The sequence below is a fragment of the Phocoena sinus genome, chromosome 11 (assembly GCF_008692025.1).
Source record: "Phocoena sinus isolate mPhoSin1 chromosome 11, mPhoSin1.pri, whole genome shotgun sequence".
Classification (NCBI taxonomy): domain Eukaryota; kingdom Metazoa; phylum Chordata; class Mammalia; order Artiodactyla; family Phocoenidae; genus Phocoena; species Phocoena sinus.
The window spans coordinates 33,535,425-33,557,222 of record NC_045773.1 but is presented as its reverse complement, the minus strand read 5'-3'; the positions used below and the strand labels follow the sequence as shown (position 1 = coordinate 33,557,222).

Below are 21,798 nucleotides of genomic sequence, written 5' to 3'. Positions count from 1 at the left end.
TTGAGTGATGGAAATAAATACCAAAGCTATTAGTTTCAGTTCAAAGAACGTATCACTTTATGCTGTTTATTATTTCTTGAGGATTATTTATTTTATCTTAGAATATCCAAAGGGTAAAAGGGGCCTTGGAGGTAAGCGGCAATGAAACTGACCTGGTCAGGAGAGGGCCTGTGATTGGAATGTTGCGACCTCCCAGGAGATCGGTGGTGGTGGTGATGGTGGTGGTGGTGGTAGTGGTGGTGGTCCTCATCATAGTTGTCCGCCATCAGCTTCATTCTGTTCTGGGTCTGCACAGAACAAAAACCAGGGAAGATTCCGTCAGGAGCTAGAAGACCAGCCAAAGAGACTCAGGGCATAATTACAGCACCTATAGGGCTCCCTTTGTTCCTTTTTTAGGAACAGTTCTCATTTTTAGTTACACTGAAACTTAACAAAGAATGCACCATGCCATGAGCTTTGGCGAAAGAGGTTTTGTCACATCCTTGAAGCCACTATGTTGCTGGATCTCCATTCAGAGACATAAGTGTACTTCCCCCACGAGATTTAGAAGGCAATAAATGGACACATACTGAAGTGCTTTCTTTTATGTTATCAAGCGATCAGAGAGGTCCGGAGTAAGCCTGCAATCACATACTGTCAATGGTCACATCCTACACTCTAGAGCAAGCAAGAGAGGGAAGCCCTGGATGAAAAGATGGAAAAGGCCTGGATGGAGACACAGAACTACAGACAAACAGTGGCCTTGCAAGACAAGGCCGAGAAATCCACTTAAAAGCTGCCAAATGCAAAAATACTGATGGGGATGGTTTGTTACCATGACGACTTCTAGGGAAAGGGCACTCGATGGACATTTTAATTGATATTGTTCTTTGAAGAAATTAAGCAAAAAAAAAGCGAAGTTGATGGAGAAGAGCTTTACTCCCTGTTATGTTTGTCACGAGACAACTAGGTGTCAGAGTTAAACCCCAAGGGCCATAGAATTGTATTGTTTTATTATGTCGGGCAAGAAAGAGACCAACGATCAATCGACCTAACAGGGTCACAGAATCTAGAAAACTGCCTAAAGACCATGGAAAAAGGCAGATAAAAATATCCAGCTCGGAAAGCCAGGAAATGTAGGACTACAAGTGTGGGTTTGGAGATAAGGCCGTCTGGGTTCAAGTGTTGCTCCACCTCTTGCCGGTTCCGTGGTCTCCTGAGAGTTAACTATTTCTGTGCCCCGATTTCCTCAACTTCAAAATGGGAATAATAGTACCCCCTTCCCTGCGGTTGTTCTAAGGAGAAAATGATACGATGGACTTCAAGTCAGTCCAGGCTCTGGCACATAATGGGCTTGAAATAAAAGTCATGCTGTTATTACTATTACTGTTGCTGTTGTTTACTGGAAGACACTTCTCCTTCTTAATACACGTGGTTTCCTTTGCCTGTGACACCTCCCCCAGCCACCTTCCCTTGCTTCTAACTTCTGTGTCTGGCCTTTTCCTGACCCCACCCTTGAGAGCAGGTGACGTGTGCCTCCTACTTACCACCTCTCTCTAACCACCGATTTATCTGTCCATTTGTCAGTAAACTTGAGGCTGTTTCTTTCATCTGCCTCTCTCCAGAATCTAACACAGGGCCAAGTAGATGTAGATAACATTATGCATGCTGTTGCAACCAGTGACTGAAAGAAAGAAGGGGCCATAATTGTGAGGGACGCTGCCATTCTAGAGGCGAGCTGCATGACTGTCCTTAGCCAGGGAAGGTCACTAAGAGTTGAGAACATCTCATGAGTTGCCATAACAATACCACTGGTGGCTCATGACACCAAGCCATCAGCACTTTAAGAGAGCTGGAAGTCAGAGGCTGGCAGAGCCCCCAGCCAGCTGGAATGTTACTATGTAATATAAATAATACTCTGATAATAATTCTGGACCTAGCAGTCTACTCTTATAGTATTTTTCATGTATGATCTTAACTTAACCTCAAAACTTTCCTGGGAGGAATTATTACTATCTTCATTTATAGCTAGGAAATCAAGGCATAGATTTCAGCCCCCAGAGGCTCTTTCTTGACATAGAACATGGAGATTTCCAGGCCTTCCAATTCTCAATCACTAAGCTTTTCTCTTAGCCGTGTTGCTAGCAAAAAAGGCAACAGCCGAACAGGTAGAAATAGCTTTCTCATAAATGCTTCAGTTCTGCTAAGTTTTGGAAACACCTCACATCGCAATTCTATGTGACAGAGGATGTCTCATGATTTACTCACTCCATTTTTTTAAAATGTGTACGGTATTTGAAAGGCCCCAGAGTGGACGTAAAAACATGCGTGTATATGGATAAAAACAATAAAAGTAGAGGGAAAGAGCCACCTAAAATCTAATTAAAATATCTCAGCAACCGTTGGCAGCTGATAGCATTTCCATCCTTCACTTGTCCACTTAAAGTGTCAGAAGACCCAATGGACAAGTTACATCTTATGAGAAACAGCAGGTCAGTGGAGCTGTTGCCGACCAAGTGCTGAGATTCCCCTATCCGGGAATCTCTTATACACCAGATTGTGAAATTCAGCATTTACACCTAAAATTCCAGTAGTGTCAGGAGCCTATACTTTTGAACTCATGAACTAATAAATCTGGAATTGTTTCTTCTAATAGAATTCTAAAAGTCTGAAGGGAGCTGTAAGACCTGCTATGGTCAAGAAGGAAGGGACTCGCCCAAGAATGAATGATGAAGCCTAAATGAACAAATAATAACTCTGCTATTGTAAACGTCATAATGCCCTTATCCTTTGGGGAAGCTCCTGTGATTTTATGAGATTATTTTCTTACCAGCGACAAGCTTAAAGTTCCCTACCTTTGAACTGTATCCCATAAAAGAATGTACAAGCTAAACAAGATGCTATATGCAGTCCTAAATGTGTCTGCTGAAATGAGGTGTTGGAGAATAGGCATGTCATGGGATAAAGACTGTAAATGAATGATGTCATCTTTCCAATTTGGTGCTGAAATATAAATAAACCACGTTGTTCATGTGAATACCAGATCTGGGGGAAATGTACACAGAGCAATTGTGAGCGGAAGAGGCTTCTTTTGATTAGTCTGGGCTGGAAGAGAAGAGTGTGAAATGGAGATGAAAAATGAGAGTTTAGCCTGATATTTTAGACCATTTTTATTTATCTTGCTTGTAGCACGTCCCCTAAACTATGACCTATTTCTTACAGGCTGGTGGCTAGTTTTCCCTTCCGTAGAAAAGTTTGACCAAATCCTGCCCATTTAATTGTGAAATTGGAAATGGACCTCTTAAAAATTTTTTTCAATCTACACTACCTATCCTCATCTCCACACAATTATATTGGTTTCCTAACACACCAAGAATGGTCTAGAAGGATAGAAAGCCATGAATAACATTCCCTAAAGGTGGATGGAAGAAAAACTGCAGAAAATTTAAAGAAGGATTGGAACAAGGATACTATTCGTTCAAATATTTCCAGACATGTTTACCAGGTGATGCTTCACATCCCTGTGGCCATCAGAGATATACAAGGTGCCCACCACAAAGCCTTAGACAGCAAATCCTCTGGGCAGTCATAACTGAAATCCCGGGAAAGCTAATACAGAGTTGGAACTAGGTAGCTTTCCACAGCTCTGCACTTGGCAACTCATGGCCTCATTTAGTAATTCACTGAAGCCCATTTTTATTTCCTTTTCAGAGTTTACCAAACTGCTGACCTGACACGTTTGCCCTGGGTAACTGTGTTATATTGGTTTTACTGTATTATGTCATGACTGCTGAGACAAATCTCATCAGATTTCATTTTCTACTTCCTCTTTCTTCCAGGCGCCACCTTATTGCTCTGGGGCAACAGGTTCCTAACAGTTCTCCTGCTACACTCTTGCCTCGCATTGAACACAATCTGTAGTCAAGAGTGACATCAGACCTCTGTTACTACCTGGCTTTAGATTCCTCAGAGGCTCCCCACTGCCCTCAGGAAAGAGCCCCATCTCCTCCGTAGCTTATGAAGCTCTTGTGAGGTAACTGCTGTTCACCTCTCGGCTGCCTATCCTCCCCTCCCTGCCCTGGGACAGGCTGATCTCTGGTCCTGTCATGCCTTTTATTCTCTCCCCCTTTACCTGGCTTATACTCATTAGTTCTTCTGGTCTTAGCTTCAACCCCATCACCTCCAGAACCACTTTCCGTAAGTCCACCTCAGAAGGGATTAAGTGCCCCTCTACTGCCCCTCCCAGAATGCTGTACCTACCCCCACCCGCTTCCATCATAGCACTTATGTCAATGAATGGTAAGTAGTCACGTGTTTTCTGGGCTTTCTCTGTCACTAGGTTGAAATTCTCTTGAGGGAAGCACTAGGTGTGAATTACCCTTGGACTCACCACCTAGCACAGAGTCTGGTACATAAGTAGCAAGTAAATGTGTGTGGAATAAATGTGTAAATGTACGAAGGAATGAACAGGCCACTTTGGAACAGATGAAAGGAAAAAATACACAATTAGCATCTATGACGAGCCAGGTGAGTATGTAACTCTTCATGTGATAGTTTAACCTTCCCTATTGTGCATTTGGTTTTGGTGGTTGTTGTTCTTGGGAGCGAGGGAGCAGGCTAAATGTATAGTTTCGGAGCTGTTACAAAAGTCAAATTGTTCTTGTTTGAGAAATATGCTGTTCTTGAATAAAATGGACCTACTGAAGTACTCCCTGCCTTTGGGTACTTACATCATTAAGAATAAAGAGTGTGGGAGTGTTATGGGGTTCATTTCCTTCCAATCATCTAGCGTTTGGAAGAACAGGAATCTTTATAGAATACTTCCATTAGCACCCAAAGTCAACCATGGAAAACTGAAACTGTATCCATTAACTAAAATCCCTGATGAACACCATCTGTGAAAAGGTGTCATACACTCCATCTCTCTTGACATTTCTGAAGAGTTTATCCAAGGAGCTCTTGAAACAAAATGAAAATCCTTGATTGACTAGAAACAGACTCAATAGCTTAACAGCAATATGTAGCTATAAAAGTGTAACATTAAAACTGCCTTTAAAAATATTTTAGCAAGGTGGCAATAATGAACTATGCTTTGATCAGTCATCTGGATCAAGTTAACAATAAAACCTTCATGACTATGGTTTAAATAAGAAAAAATATATAATAAGATTTGTTGCTATGGGATATGGAGATAATACCATACAATAGCAATTACACTTTCTTCTCTCAGGTTTTCTTTCTCCCTCTTTCCTGCCAGGGAAATCCGAAATAGTCCAGAACTCTTCTACTGGTCATGTTTCTGTGAAGTTAGAGCAAGGTCAACAGTTCTTGTCTCTGAGTTAAAGATGAAAAAACCAGACAACAACTGAACAGTGAAAAGGAAAGGGATTTCCTGAACACCCACCAGGCCCACACGGCAATGAATCATAACTGAGTGGGGTCTGGGTTCCAATGCTTGGGTCACTCTTGCAGGACGAAATGAAGCAGGAGGGTGAAGAAACTATTAGGGGAATATGCTGCATTAGGGAACCTTATGGGAGTAAGTAAGAATCACTGAAGGGCATCTGCCTTCTACTGTGGACATTGCACAGAAATTCATTCAACACTCACCAAACTCCTGGAACCATAAAGACTAGAACAATTATGTGCCAGGCTAAGGGTCTGAGCAGAATGCATTCATTGAATCCTGAGATAGCTATTCTTATGAGCTGTCTTTTACAATTGAGGAAACCAAGCCCATGATCACTCAGCTAGTGAGCAGAGGAACAGGACTTAAACCCAGGTTTCTGACTCCAGAGTCCTACGGTAGTGTATGAAGGGGAAGGTCACAGGCCAGATGAATGCAACAAAGCAAAGATAAATATATGAGGAATTAGAGGATGGACTATAACACAATACGAGAAGAAAAACAAGGAGAAAGGCTTGGTTTACATGTGCGTGTCTGGAGGCAGGGGAAATCCCCTCTAGCTAAGGGCTGTGACATCAATAAGGCTCCATGGGTCAGATGACCCTTGAGCCAAGATTTGAAAGTTGGTGTGGACATGGCTAGAAGGAAGAGTGGACTGGGGAGATTCCATGGTGAACTCACTCTCTAATCGCCATGAGAGGAAAAACAGGTCAATGAGGGGAACTGGAATCCAAAACATCGTGTGTGTGTGTGTGTGTGTGTGTGTGTGTGTGTGTTGGGGTGGTGCTTTCCTCATTCCTTTATTGGATGTGGGGAGAGCAGGAAAAATATTTGAGATGATAATTCCTATCTTATTTCTCAGAATTTACCAGCTTGGGGCATTTTGGAAAGAAGTTAAGAAAAGCCATAGCCATATGCTCACACATGTCAAACTATGACACCTCTGGGAAAACGGGCCAGGCTCTGGACATCTTTGTATTTACAAATATCTACACACTCTACTGCTGCAGCATCAGTCCTGCCGTGAAAACTGCTCTGACCTCTTCTGACCCTTCAGCTCATCAGTCCTTCCTCCCATCCATCTGCAGTCAACAGGACATTGATGAGACTCTCCCCCACCCCAACTTTGCTGAAGCCGTTTTCCCTTAGTCCTTATTTATAGACAGAAAATTAGTAGTCACCATGGACGGTTTGGCTGCTATTTTTGTACCTACTCATTAAGTACCTTTATTTTATTTTATTTTTAATTGTTATAGGGAAGTCAGTGCCCCTCCCATCCCCTCTTGTTCCACCCTGGAGGTCACCTGTAGATTGAATGGGCAGTCCCGGATGTGCTGTTATCTTCCCACCTCAAGCCCCTGCACCTCTCTCTGCATGAGGTCTTTCTCTGATCACAGGGGCAAGTTTCGCCAGGGAACAGGGCAGACAGAAGAGCTGGGCAGTTCATGCCCTTAGAAAAACCCTCAATCTATGAGGGAGGGACGTGATGGATAACTAACCAGCACCCCAGTCCCTTAGTGGGACCATACTATGGTGTGTTCCAGAATCTCTCAGTAGGTCCCCAGCAGGGTGCAGCCCTGGTTGACTACATTGGGAAACTACCCATTAATACATGTTTATCTGCATGTTTATCACGTCCCTGTATCACTTCTCACCATGCTTCTTGGGATCACCTCCCAAATAAACTACCTGCACCAAATCCCTGTCTCTGTGTCTGTTTTTATGGGAATCTCAGCAAAAGTCTAAGATCTGCACAGGACTAACATTTCCGTGACTACCAGGCCTTTTCATGGGCAGTTCTGAGATTTCTCATCACCTAGGGAGATAGATCTCTCAACTTTCTTAGGCAAGTAACAGAGGCCTAGCACTAACACTGTTGCTGCCAAATATTCACTCTGTGACTCAAACTGAATCACTTTTCCATGAGCCTCAGTTCCTGTATCTATAAAATGGGCAAGAGAGGAAAGAATGTTTTAGCGTGAACCAAACTCCACATGAAGAGATGTTGATCTGTTCTTCTTCCTTACTGTACGTTTTTTTGTAGCTTTTCTTTTCTTTTCTTTTCCCTTCTAAAAGCAAGGGAGGGAGATTATTCTGATAAAGTACTTCCTGCTGTCACCTTAGGAACCTGAGGAATTCCCCAAAGGGTTATGGGCAGCAATTATAGCTGAGAATATCACCACCTCTGTTCTGCTATCACCCAGTGCAGCCCATGGGGGCAGAATTATTTACAGAGAAAGAGTTCTATGTACTTTTCTAATGATGTAGAGATTAGTATCCTTAATAGTAGCAGAAGGAAGGCTGGCACTGTGAGACAGAGCCTCCGGTGAATATCAGTGATAGTAACTAGGCTTTCCTAGCCCTTGCTGTGTGCCAAGCACAGCACTTTGCTGTTGTCATCTCTTCTAGTCAGTCACACCAATGCTCTGATGTAGGTTGCCGGGGAGGGGTATATTCAAAATCTTTAATAGCTGCTATCACAGGGGCAGAAGCCCATAAGAACCAAGAGCAACTCAAATGCATATGACCTTACTATCAGCCCTACTAGAGGCTGCTATTATCCCCACTTTACAGATAAAGAAACTGAGGCTTACCAGTATGACAGCTCTATCTGCCTTCTTTGCTACAATATTGTGAGCTGAGATTGTGGGATAAGTTTGAGAAAAATGCCTTTGTAATGCATGGGTAAAAAGGGAAAGTCAAAGTAAAATAAATAATAGCAGTGGTAGTATTTAGAAAGAAAGAACGAAACTGAGAAAGACTAAGAAACTTACCCAAGATCATACAAATGATAGATTTGGGATTTTGATGCCAGAGCTTCCTAAGTAACCACTCTACCCTACTGTTCAGATGCATAAAGACTGACCCCTTTATTATAAAAATTAAGATTGAGTTGGAAATGAGCTCTGACTCTCTGGACATTGACCCCAATCAGAGCTGATGAGAGAAGCAGCTCATTTTTGTTTTTTTAAAGTTCTCTGTGAAAAGGATGAAACTCAGACACATTATAAAATCTTGATCGAGCCCCAAGGGAGTCCATATTGCTGACCAAGCCCTAATATAAACTCAAAAGTCATTATCCACAATCCACACTAATTTTTAATGCTTTAACCAATACGATGGTTTCAAACCTAGGCTAACACATTAGCAACTGCAGACAACCAAGAAATTTCTAACATCTTGAGCACTGTTGGAGGTGGTGGGGGTCTTGCAGAAAGGGAAGGGCCTAGAAGTTTCCACCACAAACTTACTTAGTTTAGTGCAGGTCTGTTTAATTAAGTAGTGGACAGCACATGCTATACTTAGCTTTTAAACACTTGTAAAGTCCTCTTCATTCATTTATCTTACTTGTCACTGACAAGCTCTTCAAGGACTGTAACAGTATGCAGAGCATGAAGAGCCTGGGTAAACAAGGCATATTTTATGTTGAGTCTAAACTGTTTCAATTCAGAGAGTCAATAGAGGGTCTCTGAAAAAACCCCAGACTCTCCTACTAACTAAGGACATATTCTGTGCATGGTCTGTTATGAGTTTCTTTAGAAAGTGATCTTCAAAATCAAATCCCAAATTTTTAACTAAAAAGAAAAAAATAAGAAAGAAAAAAGGGAGGCCTGGAAAAAAGGAAGAAAGGAAGGGATGGAGGGAGGGAAGAAGGAAGGAAGAAAGGAAGAAAAAAAAGAAAAGAAAGGAGGAAAAAAAAACGAGAAGGCTGTGTGCAGACATTAGAATTCAGACTCTAAAACTGTGCTGAAAGGAAACCATAAACAAGATGAAAAGATAACCCTCAGAATGGGAGAAAATATTTGCAAATGAAGCAACTGACAAAGGATTAATCTCCAAAATTTATAAGCAGCTCATGCAGCTCAATATCAAAAACACAAACAGCCCAATCCAAAAATGGACAGAAGAGAGAAAGAGACATTTCTCCAAAGAAGACATACAGATGGCCAAGAAGCACATGAAAAGCTGCTCAACATCACTAATAATTAGAGAAATGCAAATCAAAACTACAATGAGGTATCACCTCACACCACTCAGAATGGCCATCATCAAAAAATCTACAAACAATAAATGCTGGAGAGGGTGTGGAGAAAAGGGAACCCTCTTGCACTGTTGGTGGGAATGTAAATTGGTACAGCCACTATGAAGAACAGTAAGGAGGTTCCTTAAAAAACTAAAAACAGAACTACCATATGACCCAGCAATCCTACTACTGGGCACATACCCTGAGGAAACCATAATTCAAAAAGAGTCATGTACCACAATGTTCATTGCAGCACTATTTACAATAGCCAGTACATGGGAGCAACCTAAATGCCCATCAACAGATGAATGGTTAAAGAAGATGTGGCACACAGATATACAATGGAATATTACTGAGCCATAAAAAGAAATGAAATTGAGTTATTTGTAGTGAGGTGGGTGGACCTAGAGTCTGTCATACAGAATGAAGTAAGTCAGAAAAAGAAAAACAAATACTGTATGCTAACACATATATATGGAATCTAAAAAGAATGGTTCTGATGAACCTAGGGGCAGGACAGGAATAAAGACACAGACATAGAGAATGGACTTGAGGACATGGGGAGGGGAAGGGTAAGCTGGGACGAAGTGGGAGAGTGGCATGGACTTACATATACTACCACATGTAAAGTAGATAGCTAGTGGGAAGCAGCCACATAGCAAAGGGCGATCATCTCCGTGCTTTGTGACCACCTAGAGGGGTGGGATAAGGAGGGTGGGAGGGAGACGCAAGAGGGAGGGGATATGGGGATATACATATGCATATAGCTGATTCACTTTGTTATACAGCAGAAACTAACACAACACTGTAAAGCAATTATACTCCAATAAAGATGTCAAAAAAACAAAAACAAAAACAAAAAATCCTGGAGAGCTGAACTGCCCAGAACCCAATACTTCTGAATCAACACCCAGTGAAATTTTATATGTAATACTGCACTTATAGTTGATTAAATATGTTTGACATTGAAAAAAAATAAAAATAAAAAAATAAAACTGTGCTGACAAGGGAAGTAAAGGTCTTCATTTAATTCATATATCCAACAAATATTTATTATCACTGTCCTAGGCAGAACTGGCATCACCAAATCATCTCCTCAACTAATGAATGTTAGAAACTATCTTAGGGTATGGCCTAACAGAACTGGCCAACAGACTGGAAACTGATAGCTCGAATGACTATTCTGAGGGCAACGTGAAGGTCGAGCAACCCAGCAGTGCTTCAGGAAGGGACGGAGAGTCTTACACAGGAAGGGCTAAGAAGTGTCCACATACCTGGAGATATGCAAGATGATTCACAGGGAGTAAGTGGGGTTTTTTCATAGTTATGCGTTTGCTATAAAATATATTTGAATAAATTATAACAACCACATCCAACAGAGAATTCACAGAAATTATGTCATAGGACATGGAAAACCTTGGGGAAGGCAGTTTTCTAAATGACAGAAGCTTGAGACACCCTCATCAGAAGGAAAGAGCAAAGCAACTGAGAATGAGTTGGGTTACAGAGAGCAGACACTAGAAATTCAGAGCAGCCCAGAGAGAGCAAATGCATCCTGAAGAGAGTACAAAAGGACGTGTCTCCTACAGGGGCTTTTGAGCTCAGCGCAGAAATGGGAGCAAATGCAGCCCTGGCCGGCTCCAGTTCTGAAGCTGAGTGGAAGGGCACAAACCCAAGACCTCCTCTGTACCTCATCCCCTTCAAAACAAAACAAATGACAACAAATCGGGTAGAGAAGGGAGGGTGTGAGCAATGCAAAACATGTGGTGGGGCTGCTGGCCAGTGCTGAACACAGAGAGAACCCCAGGGAGAGGGGTGGTGAGATGGCCAGGAGGGGTTTGGCAGGGCAGAGGGGGTCTGGCAGCCGGAGGGTGAGAGGAAGACAGACGGAGAGACAGCTAGGGCTTTGGACAGGGAACAAACCCCTCTCCCCAGCTGGTCTCACACTTGGGTAAAACAACTGGAGAAAATGTAAACATGCTCATTAGTACTTTTCCAATCAGTTGAAAAACAAATGGGAAGAGAGAAATGGCAGTGGAGTGTCCCAAATACCAAATCTATGAAACATTCCCTCCGGCGTTTATCTTCTCGTTGGGTTGCTTGCTGTGCTGTCCTCCCTCTGTTTGGATTTCAGTACCCTTACTAGCTTTATATGGGATACTCTGAATTTGCCCTAACTAGGACCAATTTAGTTCTACATGGAAGGAGAGTCTGAGTCACATGTTCCACTCTGGATAGGTCTCCATAGACCCTCCCAGAGACAAACAACACAGGCATGTCATTTGCAGGTCCCCTCACAAGCTTCTCCAGGCTGATATTCCCCCAGCACACAAGAATGAAAACTCATTTAAAACCATCACCTCTTCTCCTATGAAATCTTACCCCCAAAGAAGAGGCAAAGTGGAACTTCTGGGTTTTTGGATCTGAAAGCAAGCCAGTTTCCAGAAAGGATGATATTACGTTCTAATTTCATCTGGAAATGCCTAGCGTGTTGACTCATGTTGTCTTTTGTTGTGTGTGTGTGTGTGTGTGTGTGTGTGTGTGTGTGTGTGTGTGTGTGTGTGTTTCCCAACACATCAAATTAATTCATCAAAATATATTTTGACAGACTCTAGGTCCATCCACCTCACTACAAACAACTCAATTTCATTTCTTTTTATAGCTAATATTCCATTGTATATATGTGCCACATTTCTATCCATTCATCTGTCGATGGACATTTAGGTTAGAGTCTGTCATACAGAGTGAAGTAAGTCAGAAAGAGAAAAACAAATACCATATGCTAATGCATATATATGGAATCTAAAAAAAAAAAAAAAGGTACTGCTGAACCTAGTGGCAGAGCAGGAGTAAACACGTAGAGAATGGACATGAGGACATGGGGGGAGGGGAGGGAGAAGCTGGGGCGAAGTATATATCGACATATATACACTACCGAATATAAAATAGATAGCTAGTGGGAAGCAGCTGCATAGCACAGGGAGATCAGCTCGGTGCTTTGTGACCACCTAGAGGGGTGGGATAGGGAGGGTGGGAGGGAGGCTCAAGAGGGAGGGGATATGGGGATATATGTATACATATAGCTGATTCACTTTGTTATACAGCAGAAACTAACACAGTATTGTGAAGCAATTATACTCCAATAAAAATCTATTAAAAAAGAAGAATACATTTTGAAAATCAATTTCTCTTAGTTATCTGTTTAAGGTTGACTCCAAAAAGCCTGGTCTTCCATGACCCTGGAGTTGAAATAGCATAACTACAAAAAAATCCAAAAGTATTTAAACTTGAATCTAAACAAAAACAGATATTAAAGTACTACGTAACTAAAGTTTCTTCAGAGCGCTAGGTGGACGTGGGTAACTGGAAAGCTGAGATTTCAGCAGCTGTTTCAAATCTCTCTCCTACAAATGAGGACTTGCCAGAATAATCCAGATTCATGTAAAGTTAGGCTAGACCACACCTTAAATCAGTGACTCCAAGTTCACTATTTTACAGAAGGGGAGAATGAGGCTCCAGGAGGTTGAACATTAGTCAATCACAAACCCAGGAGAAAGCCCCAGAACACTTGACTGCTGACCCCAGGCCCTTCCCCTGCCCCTGGCTGCCTTCCCATTTGATTTCCATGTGTAGACAAGTCCACCGTGCCCATGACCAGGAATACCACAGGCCCATCTCATGTCTTTCATTTTGCATTCCAAAGTACTATGGTATTAATTTCCATTCTTGCAGTCTGAACAGCATCAAACACCTAATCACTTTGGTCTCAATGCCTACAGATAGGTTAAGGAATTTTCCATCTTCTTTGAAATATGAGCCTTAGTTTTCCAGCAGAACTACTGATTTAGCTTTCTAATTTCTTCTTTTTCTATAACATCTATACTTTTCTATTATAGGAATCAAACATGCTAGATATGAACAATTAAATAGTATAAAACAGTTTATTTTTAAAAATTCCCCCTTCTCCTACCCCAATATCCACTCCCACTTCTAAGGATTTTTGCCAGTCTTTCCAGAACATTTTTGTGCATAATGCAAGGAAGGAAATATGCATACCCTTTAAAAATAAAATGTCCAAGATGTCTTGGCCATCTTTCCATGTCAAGATCATGTAGAAATCCCTCATTTTTAATGGTTATGTATGATTCCATTCTATGCAATCCTCTATCAATGCACTAAAACAGCGGGCAGAAATCTTTGTTTATTTTGTTCAAAGATTTATCCCAAGCACCTAAAACACTGCCGGGCACATAGTCAGCACCAGTAAATATTAGTTGAATGAGCGATGAACATTTGGGTCATTTCCAGTTTTTCATTATTCCAACAATGCCTCAAAGAATACTCTTCCAAAAGAACAGCTTTGCCTGTCCTCATGCGCTTGTTCTCAACAAGAACGGATGCTGAAACGTGTAATAGCTGTTTGTATAATGTACTAGGAAAAGAGAGATTCAGTAGAGATCCCTAGAATAAAGTATACACATTTTAAACTTTGAAAGATATTACCAAATTTCCCTTCAAAAATGTTGGTCAACTTCCAGTCTGCACCTCTTTGCCTACACTGTGCCAACACAGAATCTCTTCAAACCCTTTAATCTTCAAAAGTCTAATCCATGAAAAACTGTATCTCATTCATATTTCCCTAATTATAATTTGAGGCTGAGCATCTTTTCATTAATTTATTGGCCATTTCTATTTCACTATCAGAGGAGCCTCCTTTTCACGTCCTTTTGTCCACTTTTTGGGGGGTTTGTTGGGGACATTTTCTTATTGGTTGTGAGAATAACTGTATACATAAAGAAAATTTGTGGGAGCTGCTTTCAGGAAGGGAAGAACCTAACTACAAAAGGGAAGAAAGTGTATAACAACAGGCTATGGGAGGAGAAGGAAATATGCACAGACAGAGGTGACTTGAGGATACCTTGGAACCCAATCATTCAAACACATTACCATCTGACATGTTCACTTAAGCAGGAGAGAAAAGGGGGAAATATTAGCTAGTTGGTGTTTTGGAATGCAAAAAGAGTCAGTCCCCTTCCCTTTGTGCCACAGCTCTAGCAGCTGGTGGTTACTGGTGGACCGTTAGCAGGAGTCCTAGCGTTAGCAGCCAATATGGTCCTTTACTCCTCTGTGAAAGACTTTGGGTTTCTTCAAAGTCTAGGCCATCCGTGGGAGAGTGTTGGGTATGTTAATGCCATTCATCATGCATGTGTTGCTGGAAAGAATTAATATAACCCTCTTTCCTCAAACAGGAATTCCCTGCATAGGGGAATGCGTTACCATTAGAGATGGGAAACTCCGTACCTAATGACACAATCTGTTAAATGGCTTAAATGGATGTTCCTCCTCCTCCGTACATATTTTGAGCTTTTTGGTTGCAGTTTTCTAATTCTGCCTTTTGGAGGGGACCCAGGTCTTTAGACATTTAAATACAGCTATGCCCTTGATCTCTAGCTTATGTAGCCTAACCATTCTTTGCCCTCTCAACCAGTCATCCTCCGCTTCTTTTAGTCCCCTCTCTGTACCCTAACATACATGGGGTTATTACAGTGGGACAGGGCTCCTCTTAGAGAATAATTCCCTGAACAGAGTCTGAATCCAAGTCTTCACATGTGTCCTTACCTGTGCTAAACACTATTTTAAAACAATCAATACATTCTTACATTTCATTGATTTCTTAGCATCTGCTGTACAATGATGACTAATATTCAAATCTGCAATTGATTAAACTCATATCCTGGTGGCAGTTTCCCTTCCATTCACACACACACACATACACACACACACACACACACACACACACACACACACACACACACACCCCTGAATTTTAATTCTAAATATAAACTTCATTGTTTTCATTACTGAATATTTGCTTTACATTTATCTTAACTAAACTTGCTAAGATATTTGTCAATTCTAATCTTGTCTCCCACTGTTTTAGCTAACCTTCCCAGCTTTGAGGCATCACACTTTCAAAAAGTGTATTACCAAAGGCTGTATACGATGGTGACAGTTGGGCACCTCTGGCAACCTCCCTGCTGACATGACAGGATTCCCTAACCAACCTGCCTAGGGTTGAGTTGTTTAATCATCTGGTAAAAAGTACACACACACACATACACACACACAAGTTGGTGTTGAATGCTTAGCTGAAATCCTGCCTTTGTATTAACCTTCCAAAAAACAATGTGAGTTTAGCAATACCTAATCTTAGTGAACAAATAAAGATAAGAGATTATCAACTTTATTCCAAGTTTCATAAACCACTGACTGAATAACTTGTTCTGGAATCTGGGTGTGGATCAATATCAAAACTACAGTACTTCATAAACACATTTTTCTTTTCAGTACTTAGTGGTAATGCTCAGGAGGTGGGTAAAATTTAGAAAAGCTTAAGAAAAGGGAAAGTTAATTTCCCTCTTCTTTAGGAACTTTCATACACTGTTGGCAGGATCGTAAATTGGTATAAACTTTTTCAAGGGCAACTTGGCACTATCTATGAAAATTCAAAGTATGCACAGGCTGGGGTCTAAAAGTCTCTTGAAAAGAAAGTTGGACAGATACACAGGAATGAAAAGGATAAAAGGATATTCACTGGATGTTGATCACAGGAGCAATTAATGAGAAGTAAACAAAATACCCATACAACATCAAATTACTGAATATTCATTATTCATATAGTAGAATCTTTAGAAGACATTCAAGAGTGACGTATATTTATATTCATCAGAAGGAAAGAGTATCACAAAATATAGTTGAATGGACGGTGAAGCAGGTGGTAAAACAACATGTTCATATATGTATGTGTGTATATGGATACACACATACATACTTGCATATGTGAGAAAAGTCCAGTAAGACGAGCACAAAATACTGACGGTTATTGTTAGGTGCTTGAATTTCAGGGAGTTGACTTCCTCCTTTCTTTCTTTCTATATTATTTGAATGTTTAATAAATGACAGGAAATAATAAATGAAAGAATAAAAACTTTTCTGTGCTCCATATACAAAATTGCTGATATATAAGTTGTTCTCAGATTAGGGGGGAGTGCTATCAAAATAATTTTAGGTTAGGGGAAGAGATTCCTGAGACTGGCCCTGGGGAACTTAGACTCCTGCTGTCTTCTATTTTGGTGAACTTCAAAAAACAGAACAGGCCACAGCTCCCCTCCTTTCAGCTTGGTCCTTCAAAATTCTGATTACTCTTAACCAATCTCTGTCTAGTCTAGCAAACTAGCACAGTAAACTTCCTCCAGGAGAGACAGTGAACAAACCTGGCCCCTATCAAATACTAAAGAATGCATGTCCTTCACAGTTAGAATGAATGTCCTGGCTGTAGCTACACAATACAGTTGGATGGAAAAGGAAGGGCTCCCAAGGTCAGGCTCAGGACCAATGCACTAGTGCCAAATTCAAATCCTCCCCCAAGAGCCCTAGGGCCCTCATCTGGATCAAGTCAGTGTCCATCTGAGTTTTGCATCATGGGCCAAAGATTGGGACTATCTCTTTGCTGGGTCTTTTCAAGTTGAGAGAGTTAACAGTAGATCTCTGAGTTTAGGAAATATCTTGTAATAACACGGCATTGCAGTAATATATAGGCTAAACTCAGGCAAAAAATATTTGTCTCATTCCCACGCACTGAACTTGATAATTACATAGGAGCTGGATATTAAGGACCCAGACACAAAGGAGTGGGTTAAAAAGCATAATTACGGCTCAGAAATAGCATGTGCCTGAGGACATTTCAGGCCAGGTCCCACTCAATCAACAACAACAAAAAACAGCACCCAAAATCAAATGGTAGGCACTCTCTATCTCCGCCCCCACCCCACCCCTTTCTCTCTCTTTCCCCCTTATTTTGGGAAATAAACCATGAAAAGAATCAGGCACCATAATGATCATTTAGGAACAAACTTGAGATGGAAACTGGTAGCAAAATAAGGTCCTTAGTTCTGGAATTTTAAGGTTAAAGGCCCAAGGGTCTCCTCTCAGGTCCTGAAACTTTATAGGACACTATTTGACATCTGTGCTTCCGAGAAAAGACCAAAAATGTCCATGTCTCATGGGCTGTTTAACTGAAGGAAGCTATTATTTTATCCTTAATATGGTGGGGGTGAGGATGCATTAATGAAAGACTCAAATCATTACTGGCCAACTAATCTTAAGCATGCAGAAAACAGGACCATGACCTGGGAGGGGCCCAAGCTTCATCAAATGCAGGGCAAGGTCTCATGGGCAGAAATGACCCAGCAATCGAATCTCAGAAGACATTTTATCATTCATCAAAAATGCTGGTTTCAAACTTGCTTCACGTTGACAGTTTTCATATCTTACTCTCCCTGGAGAATACAGAGTAGTTCCCTATCATCTTGTTTATCAGATAGAAACAGTTCAGCTGCCGGGCGAGGCCAACCTCCCTCTTTCCTCCTGAACAAGTGACCTCTTCCCAGCTTCCTCCACAGAAACTCTCCACAAGGATGCTCCATTTCTAACCCCATGTCCACACCCATTCATCTCTACCCTGGTGCTTCCCTTGTCAGAAGCGACTCCTCCCTACAAGACCAGGTCACAGCCAGGCTCAAATGTACCCTGTTAAGACAATTTCCACAACTGGAAGTATCCTGGAGAATAAAGAAAAGTAGAAGTAGAGTCAGAAGGCCTGGATTAAATGGTCAAAGTTAAGTCACTTAATAGCTGTTTAACTACCAGCAAGTTACTCAACCTCTCTGATTCTGTGCAAATGGCATCGTCAGCCTAGGCTGCTAGATATCAAGAGAGGTGCTCTAGGTACCTGAGTTCAGTCTGTGGCTTCTGATTCCTTTTTATAGCCCTAGAATGTCTGGAACAAGGCTCAGATTCTCTTTGTGCTGAGTAAACTCTGTTGAACAACTGTCTCTCTTACCCATTGTCATTGTGTGCCCTGTGCTGACAGGCTTCTTTCCACTCCCACCCTCACTCCTGTTACATGGTCCTGTATCAGCCCCCCGTTCCACCTCTTCTGGTTACAATTGCAGCCAAAGGCCAGCCCAAACCTTGCCATTCACTTTACGTTTACAGTAGCTGAATTTGCAAGGATATCTATAAAGAGAGAGTGAGCACTTGGTGACCCAAGGATTCCCACCTTCAGGGGCGTAAGGGTTGCTGGTCTCCTTTAGTAGCTCAATGCCTCCCAAATGCTGGTCTGTCAGTGGCATCCATCAGCTTTTAGTGTCCTTCCTCTAAAATTCTGAGGGTGTAGGTCATTGGGTTGGCCCTCCAGTTGGTATATGGTGAAGGTGGGGAAGAATCTCAAATGTCCATGTCAAAAGAGAGTTAGGTTTAGGAGCTGCTCCTGCAGTTAATGTAACTATTTTAAACTTTAAGACACACATAAATTCTTTTTGAGAATTATGCCTGAGACAGCCAGAAACATTACAGAGAACCAGAAATTCCTTTTATTTTCCACTCTGATTTGTGACCTTCCTTCTTTATCTATGAGACTATGGGGCACAGCATTAAGACTTGTAGAAGTTCCAAGCTGGGAATAACTTAGAAAAGGTCCAGTAGTTTTCACTATTTGTTCTTGGTATGCTACTACTGAAGAATAATCAGGAAAGAATCCTTTCTTCCTCTTTCTCAAGTTTTCTCACTTCTTTAGGGATGCCTCTGTGAAGTTTTGGGAAGCTTATATGCCATAAAGATCCTGGCGTTGTTGAGTATAAAATCCAGCATGAGCATATTCTGACTCTGTCCCTGAATAAGTGTGTGGTTTTTGTTTGGTTTGTTCCAGAAGCTCTTTCTTTGATTTACGTTTCAGCAGTGTAAAGGATATGAGAAACACCTTAACTTCCTGGCAAATTTTTAGGAGAATACTGCTTTAAATGGAGAATGAGCCCTCTGCTTTCCCAGAACTTTTCTCTGCATTCTCTGACTTTGGGAACAAAATATAATACTTAAAAAACAAACAAATAAAGGAATCAACAAAAAGCAATAGAATTTAGACCGAAGACTTTACTTCAGAGGGTTCAAGGTAAGGAGAGTAATTGCCTACAAATCAATCAACAGATGGAGCAAAGGAGGGGAAAAGATGTTGTGCTGTTTCCTTGATCCCTATCTGAATTCCCAGAGTTCCACAGAACATTCCAAAAGTAATTTGGCTTTTGTGCACAGTGTACAGGGACTAACATTTTTCAACAGAATTTCATAAGGAGATAGGATAATTTTGGATCCTGCTCTCAGCAGAAGCTGAAAACTGGGTGCTGCTAAGAGGACAGAAATGGTCTTTTTTACATGACCACTCTTCTGAAAAACCACCCCTGGGGTGGAAAATCGCCTACCCTAACCACACTGAGAATCATGGTGGAAATTCCCAAGAGAATTCCTGCTCATAAAAATCTGCAAAACAGATCTGTTAGAACAAAACTGTAATTACAAACAGAGCAAGACTCTCACTTAAATAATTTTGCAGCTATAATGCCAACTGATTCAATAACCGCCAAACCTGATCAAACTCATCAGAATTGACAAGATTTGAGTCCCCTAAAGGTGATTACTGAGCATGTTTGACTGACCACCAAACTATGTGAGATGCTTAAAAAAAGAATAAAGAACAGGACAATAGATTTCAATCCAAGCAATTTAAAATATTCAACGATTTTCAGTATGACCCAGCAATCCCACTACTGGGCATATACCCTGAGAAAACCATGATTCAAAAAGACACAGGCACCCCAATATTCATTGCAGCACTATTTACAATAGCCAGGTCATGGAGGCAACCTAAATGCCCATCGACAGATGAACAGATAAAGAAGATGTGGTACATATACACAATGGAATATTACTCAGCCATAAAAGGGAACAAAATCGGATCATTTGTAGAGATGTAGATGGACCTAGAGTCTGTCAAACAGAGTGAAGTAAATCAGAAACAGAAAAACAAATATTGTATACTAACACATATATGTGGAACCTATTTGCAGGGCAGGAATAGAGACGCAGATGTAGAGAACGGATGGGTGGGCACAGTGGGGGAAGGGAAGTGTGGAATTAATTGGGAGATTAGGATTGATATATATACACTACCATGTGTAAAACAGATAGCTAGTGGGAACCTGCTGTATAGCACAGGAAGCTCAGCTTGGTGCTCTGTGATGACCTAGATGGGTGGGATGGGGGGTAGGTGGGAAGGAGGTCCAAGAGGGAGGGGATATATGTATACATATAGCTGATTCACTTCGTTGTACAACAGAAACACACAGCATTGTAAAGCAATTATACTCCAATTAAAAAAAAAAAAACTGTTTGGCAGAAAAAAAGGGAGAACTTTTATCAAGTATATTTTTTTTTACCAAATTCCAGAAATGGAAGTAAAGTGACAGTAGGTGCCCAAGGTCATGTATATGTGGGTGACCTAGTAAAGAAATATGAAATGCCTGACATCAGGCCAACACCTAGCTCCTTCCACTTTGGAGAAAGTAAGAACCAAGAGTGAAAGGATGCTCTGTGAATTCTTGTGGCCGTACCTGTATCCTCATAGATTATTTCCATGCTCAGTGGAGTTATTATTAAACTAAAGCATCACACATCACTCTAAAATTTTCCTCAGAGAGAAATTATAGCTTTCTACTTCCTCAGTTCTCTTGGTCTGGGTCAGAACATTAATATTTGTTGGACAGCATGTTTTTAAAGTGGGAAGATATTTCAAAAATCAAATATTCTGGTTTGTTTCAAAGAATATGTTCTCAGCTAAAGTCTGATGCTTTCTTCCTGTGGGGGTAAGCCACAGTTGGCCACAATTCACCAAAGTTTCCACCAGCTAACAATAAAAAATTATGTCCCCTTCTAAAGAAACAAGAGAAAAATTACACTAAAGTTGCATTTCCTTTCCAGTCTCCAAAGACAATCTGAACAACTGGCTCAACATGCCAAATTAAGCCATGAGAATCTATCCATATCTAATAAGGATTAGTAAATGTTACAACATTCAACACAGCCTTAACAAAATTTATACTCCATCTTCTAAGGCGCTGGGTTTAGCGTGGTCTTGTTCCAGCCCTGATGGAGGAGGATATGCAGCCTAGTCCTTCAGTGTCCTCTGAGAAATCCCAATCATGTGTACAACAAGCAGGAGGGCTTTTCGCGTGATTAAAGAAGGTTTCTTTATACAGAAATAGTACCTTTAGAACCAGAACGTGGTAACTGAGCTAACTACCTAGGGAAGATTCAGGTGTCTCTCCCCTCAAGCCCAAGATAATTTTTTTGGAAGCGGAAAACCTAGTGATGGAACCTGCTTTGCGTCTTGCCAAAGCTGGGTGTCCACCTGCAACTTGGAAAACTTTGGAAACGTTTCTAAGTTACATATCTGGAGGGAGGAAGATTAAGACTTCTACACTTTGGGCTAGCCAGC

The 21,798-nt window shown here is 41.2% G+C and overlaps 1 protein-coding gene across 1 annotated transcript in view; it reads right to left on the bottom strand.

Moving 5' to 3' along the window:
* ERC2 (ELKS/RAB6-interacting/CAST family member 2) overlaps positions 1-21,798 on the bottom strand; it is a 1,048,627-nt gene that overhangs the window by 200,175 nt on the left and 826,654 nt on the right. The window contains exon 15 of the mRNA XM_032647533.1: positions 153-287. Coding sequence (XP_032503424.1) covers positions 153-287 — 135 coding nt within the window. The remainder of the gene's footprint in view (positions 1-152; positions 288-21,798) is intronic.